At 44.3% G+C, this 16,433-nt stretch overlaps 1 protein-coding gene and 1 pseudogene across 1 annotated transcript in view; both read left to right on the top strand.

Moving 5' to 3' along the window:
* Positions 1-14,716: 14,716 nt before the first annotated feature.
* Positions 14,717-14,834, top strand: LOC126099438 (5S ribosomal RNA; annotated as a pseudogene).
* A 553-nt stretch (positions 14,835-15,387) lies between these two features.
* LOC126126961 (cytochrome P450 4c3) overlaps positions 15,388-16,433 on the top strand; it is a gene marked incomplete at its 5' end in the record, with an annotated part of 305,398 nt that continues 304,352 nt past the window's right edge. Inside the window, one exon of the mRNA XM_049915143.1 lies at positions 15,388-15,502. Coding sequence (XP_049771100.1) covers positions 15,388-15,502 — 115 coding nt within the window. The remainder of the gene's footprint in view (positions 15,503-16,433) is intronic.

Genomic DNA, 16,433 nt, shown 5'->3' with positions numbered 1-16,433 from the left:
GGCTAAACAAAGTGTTCAGTATAGTGTCCATACACAGTAACACATGCTTATGTCTGACGCCTTAGGGAATCACGCAAGCTTTGAAAAAACTCGACATTGGTCACGGATACGCTCGCAGGCGTACATAACGCATTTCCGTAGTGTTTGTACATCTTTAATGGAGCCGTCAAACATAATAGATTTCGGATGCTCCAACAACCGAAAATCCAAGAAATTAAGTTCGTGGAAGGAGTTGGCCAATCCATTGTCCATTAAATATCTACGTGAAGTGCTCTCGGATATTTCGGAGAAAATGGGATAGTGCTCCACCATTCTTGAACGACATGTCCAACTGTTGTTGAAATGGTACCTCCATCAGAGCAGGACAGGCAAGTCGTTTGATAGCAACTGAGGCACTAGCCCCTACCTGTTTGGTAGTATGTAAGGTCTAGGGGTGGCATCTTTGATTAGTTATCAAAACGTCCTCGGTCCCGGATTCGAACCTCGCCATCGCTTATAATTTCAATAAAAATTATCGCCAATGGTGGCCGAAGAGATCCGGCATAAGAAGTCACCCTCACTCACCCAAGGACCTTGTCAAAGTGGGAGGACTAGCAAATAGGGGTTCAGGGCACTATCTTGCACTTAGGGTGGGAAACTGCCCCTAAAGGTGGAAGAGTCAGTAATGAACAAGGGCATGAGGATGCAGAAGGCAATGGAAACCACTGCATTACAGACATATAGGAAATGTGGCATGTAACTGAAAATGTGTCATGATGATCTCTCCATTAGCAAAAGATTCCGGACTAGTCCCCCAAACTGATCTCCGGAAGGGGACTTCAAAACAGGAGGTGACCACGAGAAAAATAAGGAATAACGAAAGGAAGAGTAACGTTCTACGAGTCGGAGCGTGGAATGTCAGTACCCTGAACGTGGTAGGGTAGCTAGAATATCTGAAAAGCGAAATGCAAAGGCTCAATCTAGATATAGTAGGCGTCAGTGAAGTGAAATGGAAAGAAGACAAGGATTTCTGGTCAGATGATCATAGGGTAATTTCAACAGCAAAAGAAAATGGTATAACGGAAGTAAGATTCGTTATGAATAGGGAGGTAGGGAACAGAGTGCGTTACTGTGAACACTTCAGTGAAAGGGTTGTATATATCAGAATGAACAGCAAATCAACAACGACAACTATAGTTCAGGTATGAGAATGAAGTTACAGAGAAAGTAGGTAAGGATCAGGAGGATATTGATCGGGAAATTCAGTACGTAAAGGGAGATGAAAATCTAATAATCGTGGGGAACTGAATGAGGTTATAAGCGAAGGAGTAGAAGAAAGAGTACGGGAGGATACGGGTTTGGTACTAGGAATGAGAAAGACTAATCGAGTTCTGCAATAAATTTCAGCTAGTAATAGCGAACACTTTGTTCAAGGATAAAAAGAGGAGGAGGTATACTTGGAAAAGGTCGGGAGATAGGGCAAGATTTCAGTTGGATTACATTATTGTCAGGCAGAGATTCCAATATCAGATATTGGATTCTAAGGCCTACCCAGGCGCAGATATAGACTCAGGTTACAATTTAGTAATGATGAAGATTAGGCTAAAGTTCAAGAGACTAGTGAGGAAAAATCAGTCCGCAAAGAAGTGGTACCCGGAAATACTAAGGAATGAAGAGACACGCTAGAAGTTCTCTGAAGCTGTAGATACTGCGATAAGGAATAGCAAAGTAGGTATTTCGGTTGAAGAGGAGTGGGTGTCTCTAAAAAGGACGATCACAGAAGTTGAAAAGAGAAAACGTACGTTCAAAGAAGGTAACTGCGGAGAAACCATGGGTAACAGAAGAAATACTTCAGTTGGTCGACGAAAAAAGGAAGTTCAAAAATGTTCAGGGAAATTCAGGAATACAGTAACACAAGTCATTTAGGAATGAAGTAAACAGGAAGTGCACGGAAACTAACACTAAATGACTGCATGAAAAATGTGAAGAAATCTAAAAAGAAATGACTGTCGGAAGGGTTGACTGAGCGTACAGAGAAGTCAAAACAACTTTCAATGAAGTTAAAAGCAAGGGTGGTGACATTAAGAGTGCAATAGTAATTCCACTGTTAAATGCGGAAAGAGTACATTGAAGGCCTCTATGAAGGGAAAGACTTGTCTGATGTCGTGATAGAAGAAGAAACAGGAATCGAAACAGAAGAGATAGGGGATCTAGTATTAGAACCAGAATATAAAAGAGCGTTGAAGACTTCAGAGCGAATAAGGCGGAAGGGATAGATAACATTCCATCAGAATTTCTGAAATCACTGGGGGGAGTGGCAAGAAAACGGCTATTCATGTTGGTGTATAAAATGTATGAGACTGCCGATATACCATCTGACTATCGGAAAACGTCATCCACACAGTTCCGAAGACTGTAAGAGCTGACAAGTGTGAGAAGTATCGCTAAGTCAGATTAACAGCTCATGGATACAAGTTGCTGAAAACAATAATACACAAAAGAATGAAAGAGAAAACTGAAGATGTGTTGGATGGCGATCAATTTGGTTTGGAACTTTGTGGTAATGTTCCTGTGGGACCAAACTGCTAAGGTCGTCGGTCCCTAGGCTTACACACTACTTAATCAAACTTAAACGAACTTACGCTAACGACAACATACACACCCATGCCCGAGGGAGGACTCGAACCTCGGACGGGGGTTGCCGCGCGAACCGTGGCAAGGCGCCCAAGACCGCACGGCTACCCGCGGGGCGATCAATTTGGTAAAGGCACCCGAGAGGCAGTTCTGACACTGCGGTTGATAACGGAAGCAAGACTAAAGAAAAATCACAATTCGACCATAGGATTTGTCGACTTGGAAAAAGCGTTAGAAGTTGTCAAATGATCCAAGATGTTCGAAATTCTGAAAAAAATATGGGTAAGATATAGGGGAAGATAGGTAATATACAACATGTATAGGAGCCAATACGGAACAGTAAGAGTGGAAGATCAGGAACGAAGTGCCCGGATTAAAAAGAGTGAGAGCTAAGGATGTATTCTTTCTATTCAATCTATACATCGAAGGTTCGAAGATGGAATTAAAATTCAAGGTGTAAGCACATCAGTGATAAGATTCGCTGATGACATTGCTATCCTCAGTGAAAGTAAAGAAAAATTACAGGATCTGCTGAATGGAATGAACAGCGTAATGAATGCAGAATATGAATTGAGAGTAAATCGAAGAAAGACGAAAGTAGTGAGAAGTAGCAGAAATGAGAACAGCGTGAAACTTAACATTATGATTAGCGATCACGAACTAGATGTTAAGGAATTTTGCTAACTAGGCAGCAAAATAAGCCATGAAGGGCGTAGCAAGAACGATATAAAAAGCAGACCTGCATTGGCAAAAAGGGCATTCCTGGCCAAGAAAATTCTACTAGTATCAAGCATAGCCTTAATTTGACGAAGAAATTTCTGAGAATATATATTTCAAGCCCATGCCGATGGGAGGGCTTTAATCCGTCGTCTCCCAGGGCAAAAACTCTTTCACACCTGTAAAAAGCTGGCGGCGGCTCCATTACGCTTCGGGTTTAATATTTTTTTTTTTTTTTTTTTTTGTGGGATCTAAAATTTAAAAACCTCTCTCACACCGGCCTGATTTAGCTTCACTGATCAGGATAGTAAAAACATGCGTATATTAAGAGAGTTTTCATTGACAAAGCAGGCTTATCACATTCACACAGTTCAATACTGTTCTATCCTGATTAAATTGAGCTTAACTTAAATTTCATAAGGCAGTGAAGCAATTTCGAAGTCTCGGTGCGACGAAAATTGTCAGTCGATCTCCTGGAAACATTGTAATAATTATTAACTTTCGGTTATCACATGGGGAAGACCGGAGATCTGCTGGTAAGACCGTGTTAGCCTATTTATTTGAAGTAACTGGATATCTTGAGCATACAAAACGGCAGGTTCGTCCAGTGTAAATCAGACGTTCCCCACTGATCCCGTGCAACACAGCGTAGTAAGCAGACACTGTCAATAATAAACAGTTAAATAATACGCGAACACACTTACTTTAGTTTAGTTCATGTATTAAATTCCTTCTCATACAGAATCTCATCAAGATGGCGACTAGCCCAACAATACATACATATACATCCTCCTTTCACGACTAATCGGCAAGAAGTCCTCCTTCTTTTCCGTAAGAGAAAACATAGATAGCAGAGAAGTTATTCCATGGAGTAAATAGACGCTCCATGGAATAATTGGGCTTGAAACTACTTTGCATTGATAATCGGTAAGATAAGAAGAGATATTTCGAGATATGTACTGAGTTATATAATTTATAAAATTTCTGAAAATATCGCGGAGAGACCGCTGCAAGAGACATTACACGGGGAACATTCAAGAGGGCATCCATAGGTCCAGTGGAGCTCGTACAAGGCACTAGGATGGGCACGGAGTATCGTAGGACAATGAAACTTTGTGCAAATATTTATAAGGACATTTGGAATAGAAACAACGAATAAACCATTGAAAGAAACACATTTTAATTTCCACATGAGAGGGTAACATTCGTTAATTGCGTACCATGTTTACGTCACATGCTACAAACGTTGTTCAGTGCGACGACCATCTGCATTTGCGACAGCCTAGAACCACACTAGAGAATGCTTTACTGCTGCCCGGAACATGGCTGGTGGGATGTTGGCTACCTTCCTCGCTACACTCATCTTCAACCTCCAGTGTAACATTTCTGGTGGGATGTTGGCTACCTCATTCACTATGCTCATCTCCAACCTCCAGCGTATGGCTCGTTGATAAACCCTGTCCCTCAGATAATCGCACACGGGTTGAAATGTTGTGATCTTGTTGGCTACTCTGTTTGGAACGATCGGCCAATGATCCGGTTTTCTCCAGATGAATTACGGAGTAACCGAGTGATCTCATGAACAGTGTGAGGTGGAGTTCCATCGTGCGTGAAAAAAGTTGGGCCCAAAGTACCTCTCTCCCGCAGAGCAGGGGTCACGTGTTGGCCCAGCAGATCACTGTAGCGTGGGCCACTCACGTTGCACGTCCTTGTTCCTTGGAGTCTGAGTTCCTTACAGAAAAATGGACCAATTATGAACTGTGCCGTGAAGACACACCACACAGTAACGTCTTCACCACGCAGGAGAACTTGGTTGACAGTGATGATCCTCATATGCGACAGTCGTGAGTGTTCGCTGCCCCAGCAAGAGTAAAGTGTTCTTCGTGACTCCACAAAATGTTCCAAGGCCACATGTCATCTTCAACCCTAGCAAGAAACGTAAGAGTAAGGTGCACTCGATATCTGCGTAACGTCGAAAAGTTGGTGAGCAATGTGAAGTTCGTACTGATACCATTTCACACCTGTTCACAGCACTTTTCGAACGGTGGACCATGGAATGTTCAGTTGTTGTGACACAGTTCGTGCACTGTTTGAAGGTCGCACGTTGCAGCCAGCATTCTCAGCCATTTCAGCAGTAACTTCTTCAACAATCTTTGGCGCAATTAGCCGTCGGCCTCTCCCAGGAGCAAGTTAATTCGCCAAATTAATTCGATCGCCAAGTTAATTCGAACTTGCTAATCATATTCTTCAACTCCGGTGCGGAAAGAGAACCTCTCCGTATTCATTTAATGTGTCGATACTCGTGAACAGCAGCAGCACAATTTCTGCTGTTTTGATAAAACGGCTTTACGAGTAAATCCCTGCTTGCCTTGTCCAGACCTATGGTGCGTGTCTTCAATCACAATGCACATTGATGCTTGTGTTTCAACTCTACGTAGCTGTACCAGTACTGGCGCCTAACAATATTAACAACGTGAAGCCTGCAGCGCACAGTCTGGACAACATTCGTTTACAGTTGGGTACCCAAATATTAAATAGTTTTCCGTCTACAATGGCTCAAGAAGAGAAAGTTTTATTATAACCACTCTGTAAATCGACAAGAATAAACATGAACATTATTGAAAAGGTGTTATATGTGGTCTTGAGGATGAGGATTGTAGATGATGATACCGTGGGCCCCTCGTTACATTCCCTATCTGAAGAATTTGTGTGCTGATGGGGGAAGTGATATGCGGAAAGATATGAGCTTTATTTTGCGAAGAGTGAAGAGATGGTGTGTAGGGGGTAGAGGCGAGCAGGATTACAATATATTGTCTAATGAAAAGGTACGTTGGAGCGTTCATTTAAAATGTAAGAAGTGGATTGGGTTATCATTTATAGAATGGGTAGATATAAAAAATGGTTTCATGCCCAAGGAAAGGAAAGCGGTTGAAATATCCTAGGAAAGGAAATAAAGTGCGTGAAGTTTAAATGTATGTGGGACAGAGTGAGAATGGAGCGGCAGCATGTCATGATGTTGAGCGACACAAGATTTGCCGAGGTGTACCAGGTTTTCGAAGAGGTGAGGCAACTTTATTAGCTGGCACATGGGACAAACGCATATGGAAAGCTAGGTGGATTGCATGATCAGGAATGTTGAAAGAATGGTGAGACTTGGAGGGCGAATACCCACAGACTACCTTAATTGGCGACGGATGACAGTCTCGTTTGTATGATAGTCTAGGAATTTATTTACGAGTGTTTGGCAAAGCCGTTTAGGGTTCAGTCTGTAACAGCATAATCATAGAAGCATAGGTGGCGGCTAATGGTGTGCTTTCGGGTGTGCAACCGAGATATTGTGAGAGGTGGCATGAGCCCCCTCTCATATTTCTATCTTACGATTTTCCTCTCTAATTTCATGCATTGAAAAGTCGCTATTCCTTCACACGCAGACTTCCCACGCAGCGTCTCTCGTCACCCGGGTGGTCCGGTGACAGGCGGGCTCTACTGATCTGGAAAGCGTTAAGCCGACGGGTGTGAGGAAGTCGAGTGAATGCTTTGCAGACGCCGACATTGTCAAAAGACACGCCCGGAGGGGTCTGAAGTAGCGGCTGGGCTAGAGGTTCCGTTACTTCGCAGAAACTTAGCCAAAACACTTTCTGGTGGGCTACCAGCGAGGCGTGGGAATGACTTGTGTAACCAGGCAGTTGTGGCGGGAAAATTCCCGCGCTTTCTGCAAAATAGTAACTGTGATTGGCTTGCTCAGGGCATAGCTCTGTGACGTAGCAAAATCAGCGCAGAAATTGGCGCCAAGAATCTCCATTGGTGGAATGGTAGTGCTCCAGCAATAGAGGGGAATTTTCCGCCGGTTTTCGAGTTGCTGATTGGAACGTTTAACTACGGCCACTGTCGTGGGGGCGGGAATGTTGTATGTTCGGCCTGTACAGGTGCTCGGGGTAGTCGGCTCTCGCCTTTCGGTCGAGGACGTCGAAGCAACCAGCCATCGCCTCCGGTACGCCAGATCGTGTTCTGCCAGTTAAGAAGACAGTTTGGTAATGTATGTCCGCAGCACCGGCAGATAGGGATTTTCCTATATGATAATCAGAGCTCAGCAGAGCGCGCCTGTTCGTCTTTTTCTAACTTTGTTCTGTCTTGAGTAGCAGCAATTAGTGTTGGGTTAGCTGTGTGTCTCTCTTAAGATTTGAGTGGCAAGGAATTGGCTCCACATACCACTTCGTCTTAAACCTCACAATCTAGTTTAGGGACAACTTCACCTTCATAGCGTTTGTTTTAACATCCAATTTGAACCAGTTTGATGTATTGTAAATGTTTCATGTGTTTTTATTTATTATTTTGTGTTTAGTCTTAATAAATCATATTGTTATTTTGGACAGAACTTTCATTCTGTTAATCGGTACAGCAACCCATCATTTCTCACTATGTTAATGAAACCTTCCTTTATTTAACTTATTTATCAAATTAAATTATTGCAGGTGCCAAACTCTTTTCTACTCCACTTGCAGGGTTGATTACAGTCAGTTCGTGTATATTTTTTAATCCATGTGCAACAGCAAAAGTCGGAGTTAGAATAGGGGGGCTTAGAGCATCATTTACATATGGAGATTCTAGAAGAATTTAGTGTTAAATACACTGCTTGCCCCGGCACCTCGCAATTGTTTCCATTTTATGCACGACTAGCAGCTCCCGGCCACGCGTCGCTGTGGCTCAGTCTCGTTAAATGTAAAAGAAAAAAAAAGAAAGCACACATTTCTAATATGTATAGGAATTTGATGTATGTCTTAATCTCCTCCTCACCTTTCTCCCTGTGCATTTTCTCCTCCCCCTCTCCTTTCCCTTCTGTCTGTCCACCACCCTCTTCCCAGTTCCACTATCAATCTCCACCTCCTTTGCTCTCTTTCCATTCCCCTCCCGAATCCCTCCTTCCCCCTCTTTCCCTCCACCTCTCTCTCTCTCCACCTCTGTCTATTATCTCCTCTACCCTTTCTATATCTGTCCTCTCATCTCTCTCTCTCCACCCCCCCCCCCGCCCTTTTCCGCTTTCTATGTCTATTTCCTCCCACCTCTTTGTCCATCTCCTCTTCTCACCTCTCTCAGACCTTGATCCTTGTTTATTGTTCTTACAAATTCAGATTCTGTAGTAGTATTGTAACCATAATCCGATAAGCCATAAGTACAACTTACCTGATTTCTGACAACGTTCCATATATATACAGCCCATGTCTGTCCGAACGCTATTTGAAATAAATCGGCGAGGAACTTTTCCAGATTTTTGGTAATAACGTTTCACCTTTATATATTATACTGAAGAGCCGAAGAAACTGGTGCACCTGCCTAATGTAGTGTACGGTCCTCGCGAGCACGCAGGAGTAGTGCTGCAAACGACGTGGCATGGACACGACTCATGTCTGAAGCTGTGCTGGAGGGAACTGACATCATGAATCCTGCAGGGCTGTCCATAAATCCGTAAGATTACCAGGGAGTGGAGTTCTCTTCTGAACAGCACGTTGCAAGGCATCCCAGATATGCTCAATAATGTTCATGTCTGGGGAAATTGGTGGCCAGTGGAAGTGTTTAAACTCAGAAGAGTAAGAACCGCTCTGTAGCAATTCTTGACGTGTGGGGTGTCGTATTGTCCTGCTGGAATTGCACAAGTCCGTCGGAATGCACAATCGACATGAATGGCTGCAGATGCTCAGAAGGATGCTTACGTACGTGTCACCTGTCAAAGTCGTATCTTGACGTGTCAGGCGTCCCATATCACTCCAACAGCACATGCCCCACATCATTAGAGAACCTCCACCAGCTTCAACAGTCCCCTGCTGACATGAGGTTGTTCCCATACCCGTACACCTCAATCTGCTCGACACAATTCGATAGAGTAACATGTTTCCAGTCATCAACAGCCCAATGTTGATGTTGTCGGGCTCAGGCGAGGCGTAAAGCTTTGTGTCGAGCAGTAATCAAGGGTACACGAGTGGGCCTTCTGCTCCGAAAGCCCATATCGATGATGTTTCGTTGAATGGTTCGCACGCTGACACTTGTTGATGACCCAGCACTCAAATCTGCAGCAATTTACGAAAGGGTTGCTCTTCTGTCACATTAAATGGTTCTCCTCAGTCGTCCTCGGTTCCGTTCTTGCAGGATCGTTTCCCGGACGCAGCGATGTCGGAGATTTGATGTTTTACCGGATTCATGGTACACTCGTGAAATGGTCGTACGGGAAAGTCACCATTTCATCGCTATCTCGGAGATGCTGTGTACCATTTCTCGTGCGCCGACTGTAACACCACGTTCAAACTCACTTAAATCTCGATAACCTGCCACAGTAGCAGCAGTAACCGATCTAACAACTGCGCCAGATACTTGTCTTATGCTACGGTCGCAGGTTCGAATCCTGCCTCGGGCATGGATGTGTGTGATATCCTTAGGTTAGTTAGGTTTAATTAGTTCTAAGTTATAGGCGACTGATGACCTCAGAAGTTAAGTCGCATAGTGCTCAGAGCCATTTGAACCATTTGAACTAGTCTTATGTAGGCGTTGCCGACCACAGCGCCGTATTCTGCCTGTTTACATATATCTGTATTTGAATACGCATGCCTGTGCCAGTTTCTTTGGCCCTTGAGTGTACATCCCTAGTTATATATTACATATTATAAATGGGTGTATAAAAACATGCGAATACTCAAATGCAACATTTCGTCAAAATTTCGAAGTAGTCAGTGAAAAACTTTCGGAGGTTTGAGATTTTGAACAAACGAACATTTACATTTTCATATAGATTTCCTTCATAATAATTATATGTATATTTATATACTATATGAGGCGCCCCAGTAAAACACACGCATATTAGAATGCAACGTGGTGTCAAAATGTCAAAGCAGTGAGTGAAGAACTTTCAGAGATATAAGCTTTAGAACACACGAACATTTACCTATATTTTTATTTGTATAGATGTAAATGTTCATTCGTACAAAATCGTAAATCTCCGAGAGTTCTTCAAAGATTACTTTGAAATTTTGACATGACGTTGCATTCAAATGAGTGTGTTTTATAAACATACTGAAGCGACATACGGTAAACATAAATCTATACATAACATATAAGCGGGTACGTTGTTATCAAAAATCTCTTTTTCTTTGTTCAAAATCTTAAATCTTCGAAAGTTGTTCACCGATTCCTTTGAAATTTTCACGCAACGTTGCAATCGGATAGGCGTCTGGTTTTGGCTGTGAGCACTATGGGACTTAACAGCTGTGGTCATCAGTCCCCTAGAACTTAGAACTACTTAAACCTAACTAACCTAAGGACCTCACACACATCCAAGCCCGAGGCAGGATTCGAACCTGCGACCGTAGCGGTCACGCGGTTCCAGACTGAAGCGCCTAGAACCGCACGGCCACACCGGCCGGCGCGCCTGGTTTTATATACATACACGAGCGCCATATGGTATGTAAATATATTATATATATATATATATATATAGGTGTGTGGCGGAGGGCACTATTCGCGCCAGAGTCATATTTCCCCCCTCTGTTCCACTCGCGGATCGCACGAGGGAAAAACGACTGTCTGAACGCCTCAGTACGAGTCCCTCCATGTCTGGTGTACGGCCAGTCCGCCACCTCCTCGTCTGCCTGAGAGACCCATGATGACAGAAACGCCCAAACAGGGTTTGAAATGTTGTACGACGTGGTTGATGTCTGTGAGAGTACCGGGTGATCATAAAGTCAGTCTAAATTTGAAAACGGAATAATGTAGATGAGAGGTAAAAATTGACACACATTCTTCGATTGACATGGGGTTTTATTAGAACCAAACAAAAACAAACAACATCCCATATTGCTAGACGCGTGAAAGATCTCTTGTGCGCGTCGTTTGGTGATGATCGCCGGCCGCAGTGGTCTAGCGGTTCTGGCGCTGCAGTCCGGAACCGCGGGACTGCTACGGTCGCAGGTTCGAATCCTGCCTCGGGCATGGGTGTGTGTGATGTCCTTAGGTTAGTTAGGTTTAAGTAGTTCTAAGTTCTACGGGACTTATGACCTAAGATGTTGAGTCCCATAGTGCTGAGAGCCATTTGAACCATTTTTTTGGTGATGATCGTGTGCTCAGCCGCCACTTTCGTCATGCTTGGCCTCCCAGGTCGTCCCCAGACCTCAGTCGGTGCGATTATTGGCTTTGGGGTTACCTGAAGTCGCAAGTAGTATCGTGATCGTCCGACATCTCCTGGTTCGCAGGAGAGCTTCTGTAAAGTTTGGAAGGTAGGAGACGAGGTACTGGCAGAAGTAAAGCTGTGAGTACCGGCCGTGAGTCGTGCTTCGGTAGCTCAGATGGTAGAGCACTTGCCCGCGAAAGGCAAAGATCCCGAGTTCGAGTCTCGGTCGGGCACACAGTTTTAATCTGCCAGGAAGTTTCATCTCTATGGATGCTGAAAGACAACATCCGACGCCAATGCCTCACCATAACTCCGGACATGCTTTACAGTGCTGTTCACACAACATTATTCCTCGACTACAGCTATTGTTGAAGAATGATGCTGGACGTATTGAGCATTTCCTGTAAAGAACATCATCTTCGCTTTGTCTTACTTTGTTATGCTAATTATTGCTATTCTGATGAGATGAAGCGCCATCTGTCGGACATTTTTTGAACGTTTGTATTTTTTGGTTCTAATAAAACCCCATGGCATTCCGAGCATGTGTGTCAATTTGTACCTCTCTATCTACATTATTCCGTGATTTATTGTTTTCAAATTTATACTGACTTTTTGATCACCCGGTACTTGTTTCGTTGTAGCCGTGCTGCCTCTCGACCGTTTCTATCTGCTTGACTGTACACAAACACAACCTCGCCTTGCTCTCGACATGAATACCAGATCATTCTACCGCTTACAGCACACTGCGTCAGTCACACAGTCCGCAGCACAGAAGGAACACACGACACTTGGTCACAGGAACTTTCATTCGCCAGCCCCATGTAATGTGGCAACGATGCACATGCTCATAGGACCTTTTTGCTCTATTTACAGTCAGAAATTCGTTCCTGCAATTTGTCATTTTATTAATGTTGACCCTGAATATATGAAAACACCTGCATACTCGAATTCAACGTTGTGTCAAAATTTCAAATGAAGTTTTGAAGAAGTTTCGGAGATTTAAAATTTTGAACCAACGAAGAAGAGGTTTTTGCTAACAATGTATCCCCATTATATGTTATACAGAGTGTAAACGGTATAAGGCGCCAAAATTATACAGATGGCACATCTCGTAATGGTTCACAAAAAAGTCTAGTAACATGTTTACGTATTTCCTACGGTTGACCCAGAAAAAAACAGTTCGTCTTAGAATAATGGTTTTGGAAAAGTAGATATTTGGCCGTGCACGTACGTAAGCAATCGGTTCCTGTTATTGCCCGCTGCGCGTATTGACATCGCGAGCGCAAATCGTAAACACATAGGCAACTGCGGACTGAGTGGCTGCGTCATTGTAATACACCGAGCGACGACAGTAGGCGAGTAACCTGTGCAGATGTTATTGCAACTCTGTTAACAGTTAAGATGGAAAGGAGATTTACTATAGCTGAATTATGCGATATGCATTTAATTTATCGCGAGGCAAAAGGTGTTGCGAGGGCAGCTGTACGAATTTATCGAGAACGCTTCCCACAACGACGACTTCCTGCACGGAAGACATTTGCTGCTGTGCACCAAAGGTTTGTGTCATTGTAATTCTCTACTTGTATGCGATTATTATCTTAATAAAGTACAGTAGTTATCTGGACCTTTGTAAATTTTCGTCCGTATGCGAAACGTATCTTCTGTTCTGATATGATTTCCGTTTTTGTTACATCATGACAGAATACAACTGACGAGTACGTATTTAATTTCCTTAGATTGAGAGATACTGGCTCTTCACTACCCCGCGCAGTAGGCAGAGGCCCACAACGGGCCGATCGTACATTGGAAGCTGAGGAAAGAATTCTGGACCGCATCCAGGAGGATCCTTCTCAGAGTACTAGAAGCATCGCCCGCCACGTGGGTATATCGCACACTGTCGTTCATCGCACTTTGCAAGAGGAGCGTCTGCGGCCTTACCACATTCAACGCGTTGGAAGAAGAAGATTTCCCTCCACGACGTAAATTCTCAGAGTGGTTTTTGTTTCACAGTGCGCAGCATGATTTTGTCAACAAAATACTCGTCACAGATGAAACGTGTTTCACTCGCGACGGAATAACTAATTTCCGTAACATGCACACGTGGAGTGTACAGAATCCTCGCCACTGGTAACACATTTTCAGCGACGATTTTCTGTAAATGTGTGGGCGGGTATGCTCGATAATTACATTATTGGGCCCTATGTTTTACCTGCACGTTTGACTGGTAACTATTACCGAACGTTTCTAGAGGAAACATTGTTACCAACGTTGTTAAAAGACATTTCGTTAGGCATATGTCATAACATGTGGTTCCTCCACGATGGTGCTCCACCCCACATTGGTCACAGAGTACGCAGATTTTTGGATAGTCGATTTCCAGGACGATGGATCGGGCGTTCGGGTCCACGTCGATGGCCAGCACGCAGCCCTGATTTAAATCCACTGGATTTTTACTTTTGGGGCCATATGAAGGAAATTGTTTATGCTGAGCCAGTAAATAATGTGGCCGAATTGACGCAGAAGATTTTAGATGCTGCCAATACCATAAAGGCCAATGTGCATGTGTGTGAACGAGTTCGACGAAACTGGGTTCGCCGTAATGAAGCATGTGTAGAAGCGAATGGTGGACATTTCGAACATTTATTGTAGTATTGGTGTAAGAGGAAACGAAGCAATGGGTTTTCTTTTCGTTTCGATGTTGTTGTACAGAAGGAAAATAATGTGAATTTAGTATTCGTTATGGCATTGCCGTAAAAAAGTGAAACAGTTACTTGTAATTAATGCACAACAATCTACTTGGTGATTGACTGAATTTGTGCTAATGGAAATTACGAAAATTTTTGATATTAACTTGTCATTACTACTACGACCTTCGTTATCGACTTGTTGAGAAACAGACTGGTTGTATTCAATTCACGTAAAGCGAATTACACATTATTGACAACCCAAAAACCGTTTACATCCCTTTTTTCGGTACCGCCTGATTATCACACCACGTCGTTGTACACGTCTAATGATTTCAATCCTCTGGTCGGCTCGTTGCCTTTCTCTGGCCGCCCCGTCATTGTAGGCAATAAGCTCGGTACGCCGTGTACTGTCGGTTGACTACGTAAACAGAAATGCGTATACTATCTATCCTACGAATATTAGGTTTTAATAATACAAAAATAAAGAACATGATACAAGAAAATGTCATTAGACCTTTTTCTCAAGCACACCGAGATGTACCATAAGGGCAACGGCCTTGTCGCAGTGGATACACCGGTTCCCGTGAGATCACCGAAGTTAAGCGCTGTCGGGCGTGCTCGGCACTTGGATGGGTAACCATCCGGGCCGCCATGCGCTGTTGCCATTTTTCGGGGTGCACTCAGCCTCGTAATGCCAATTGAGGAGCTACTCGACCGAATACTAGCGGCTTCGGTCAAGAATACCATCATAACTACCGGGAGAGCGGTGTGCTGACCCCACGCCCCTCCTACCCGCATCCTCCGTGAGGATGAAGCTGCGGTCGGATGGTCCCGGTAGGCCACTCGTGGCCTGAAGACGCTTTATACCGTTTACACCCTGTATATTTATGTACCATGTGCGGTTCAGTTTATTTATACACATATTCCTATGAGCAGCTCTGTCGTCTTTCTCAGGTACTGTTGTCGGTCGTCGAAATATTGTGGATGAAAGCGCACCATTAATCCGTCGAGCCGAGAGATGAAGTGGTGGCTAGTCGGCGGCAGGGGGTTGCGCCAGAGGGAGTGTAGGCGTCAGCGGTTTTCTCCGAGGTATAAGAGGTGCCTGCGCGCCGCGGCGGGCGCACTTTCGTTATGGCAGTGTTGGGCCGCGTGTGGGCCGAGGCGTTCGGCTGGTTGCAGAGTCCGGCCGCCGTGGTGCTGGTGGCGCTGGCGGCGGCGGCGCTGCTCTACAGGCGGCGGCGCGTCCGGTTGGTGTCCCTCATACAGCGCATCCCGGGGCCGCCCGCGCTGCCCATCATCGGCAACGCCGTCGAGATCAACGTCGAGCACGACGGTACGGTTCTACACACTCCCAGCCGTGGCCGCGCAACGTTAAGCAGCAAGTTAGCTTAATCCGTCACTAAACAAGTTATCTACGCTACACGTGAAAGCGTTATTTTACAGAAGGTTCATCGTCAGCTAAAAATAATCGTTAGTGGTGCAGTGTTACGTGGCTTTATGCTTAATTACAGACTTACTATTTTATCAGTTTATTAGTTTTCACCACGTAACGCCCGCTGTTTACGTGCTTCTTCGTTGCTGAGCGATGTATCACTTTTCGTTCTGACGCCGCAACTCTTCCTTTCCTATATCTTTACTACTTTTTATCTAAATAAATGATTAACTATTGGTTTTGACGTTCAACAACTTTTTAATAACTGTGGAAGTACTACAGGCATCGGGTCCCACCTAATTTGTCACCCGCCTATACGTTTTACATGAACCTTTCAAGACTCGATCGATCCGTTTACAAAGAGAAAGCAGAATATCTCTTCCTTTGACGTTGTCCAACAACGACCTAGGAAGCTCGACGCCGTGCGGTAGCGTTCTCGCTTCCCGCGCCCGGGTTCCCGGGTTCGATTCCCGGCGGGGTCAGGGATTTTCTCTGCCTCGTGATGACTGGGTGTTACGTGATGTCCTTAGGTTAGTTAGGTTTAAGTAGTTCTAAGTTCTAGGGGACTGATGACCATAGATGTTAAGTCCCATAGTGCTCAGAGCCATTTGGACCATTTTTTGAAGCTCGACGCCCTCGCGGCCCAGGCTCTTCCATGGCTCGCGGTAGTTTGCAGCATTCGTTTTATTCCTTTCCCACTTGCCGCTACGTCGAACTTTCGTGGTGATCGTTGGGCAACGTCTTCCACGTTATCTGCAACATAAATAAACTTTCTTCCCTTAGTATTTCTGAAAACCGAAAACAAACTTAAAGAACATAATAATAATAACTG

Source organism: Schistocerca cancellata, chromosome 1 (assembly GCF_023864275.1).
Source record: "Schistocerca cancellata isolate TAMUIC-IGC-003103 chromosome 1, iqSchCanc2.1, whole genome shotgun sequence".
NCBI classification, from domain to species: Eukaryota; Metazoa; Arthropoda; class Insecta; order Orthoptera; family Acrididae; genus Schistocerca; species Schistocerca cancellata.
This window is presented reverse-complemented; position numbering and strand designations above follow the sequence as displayed.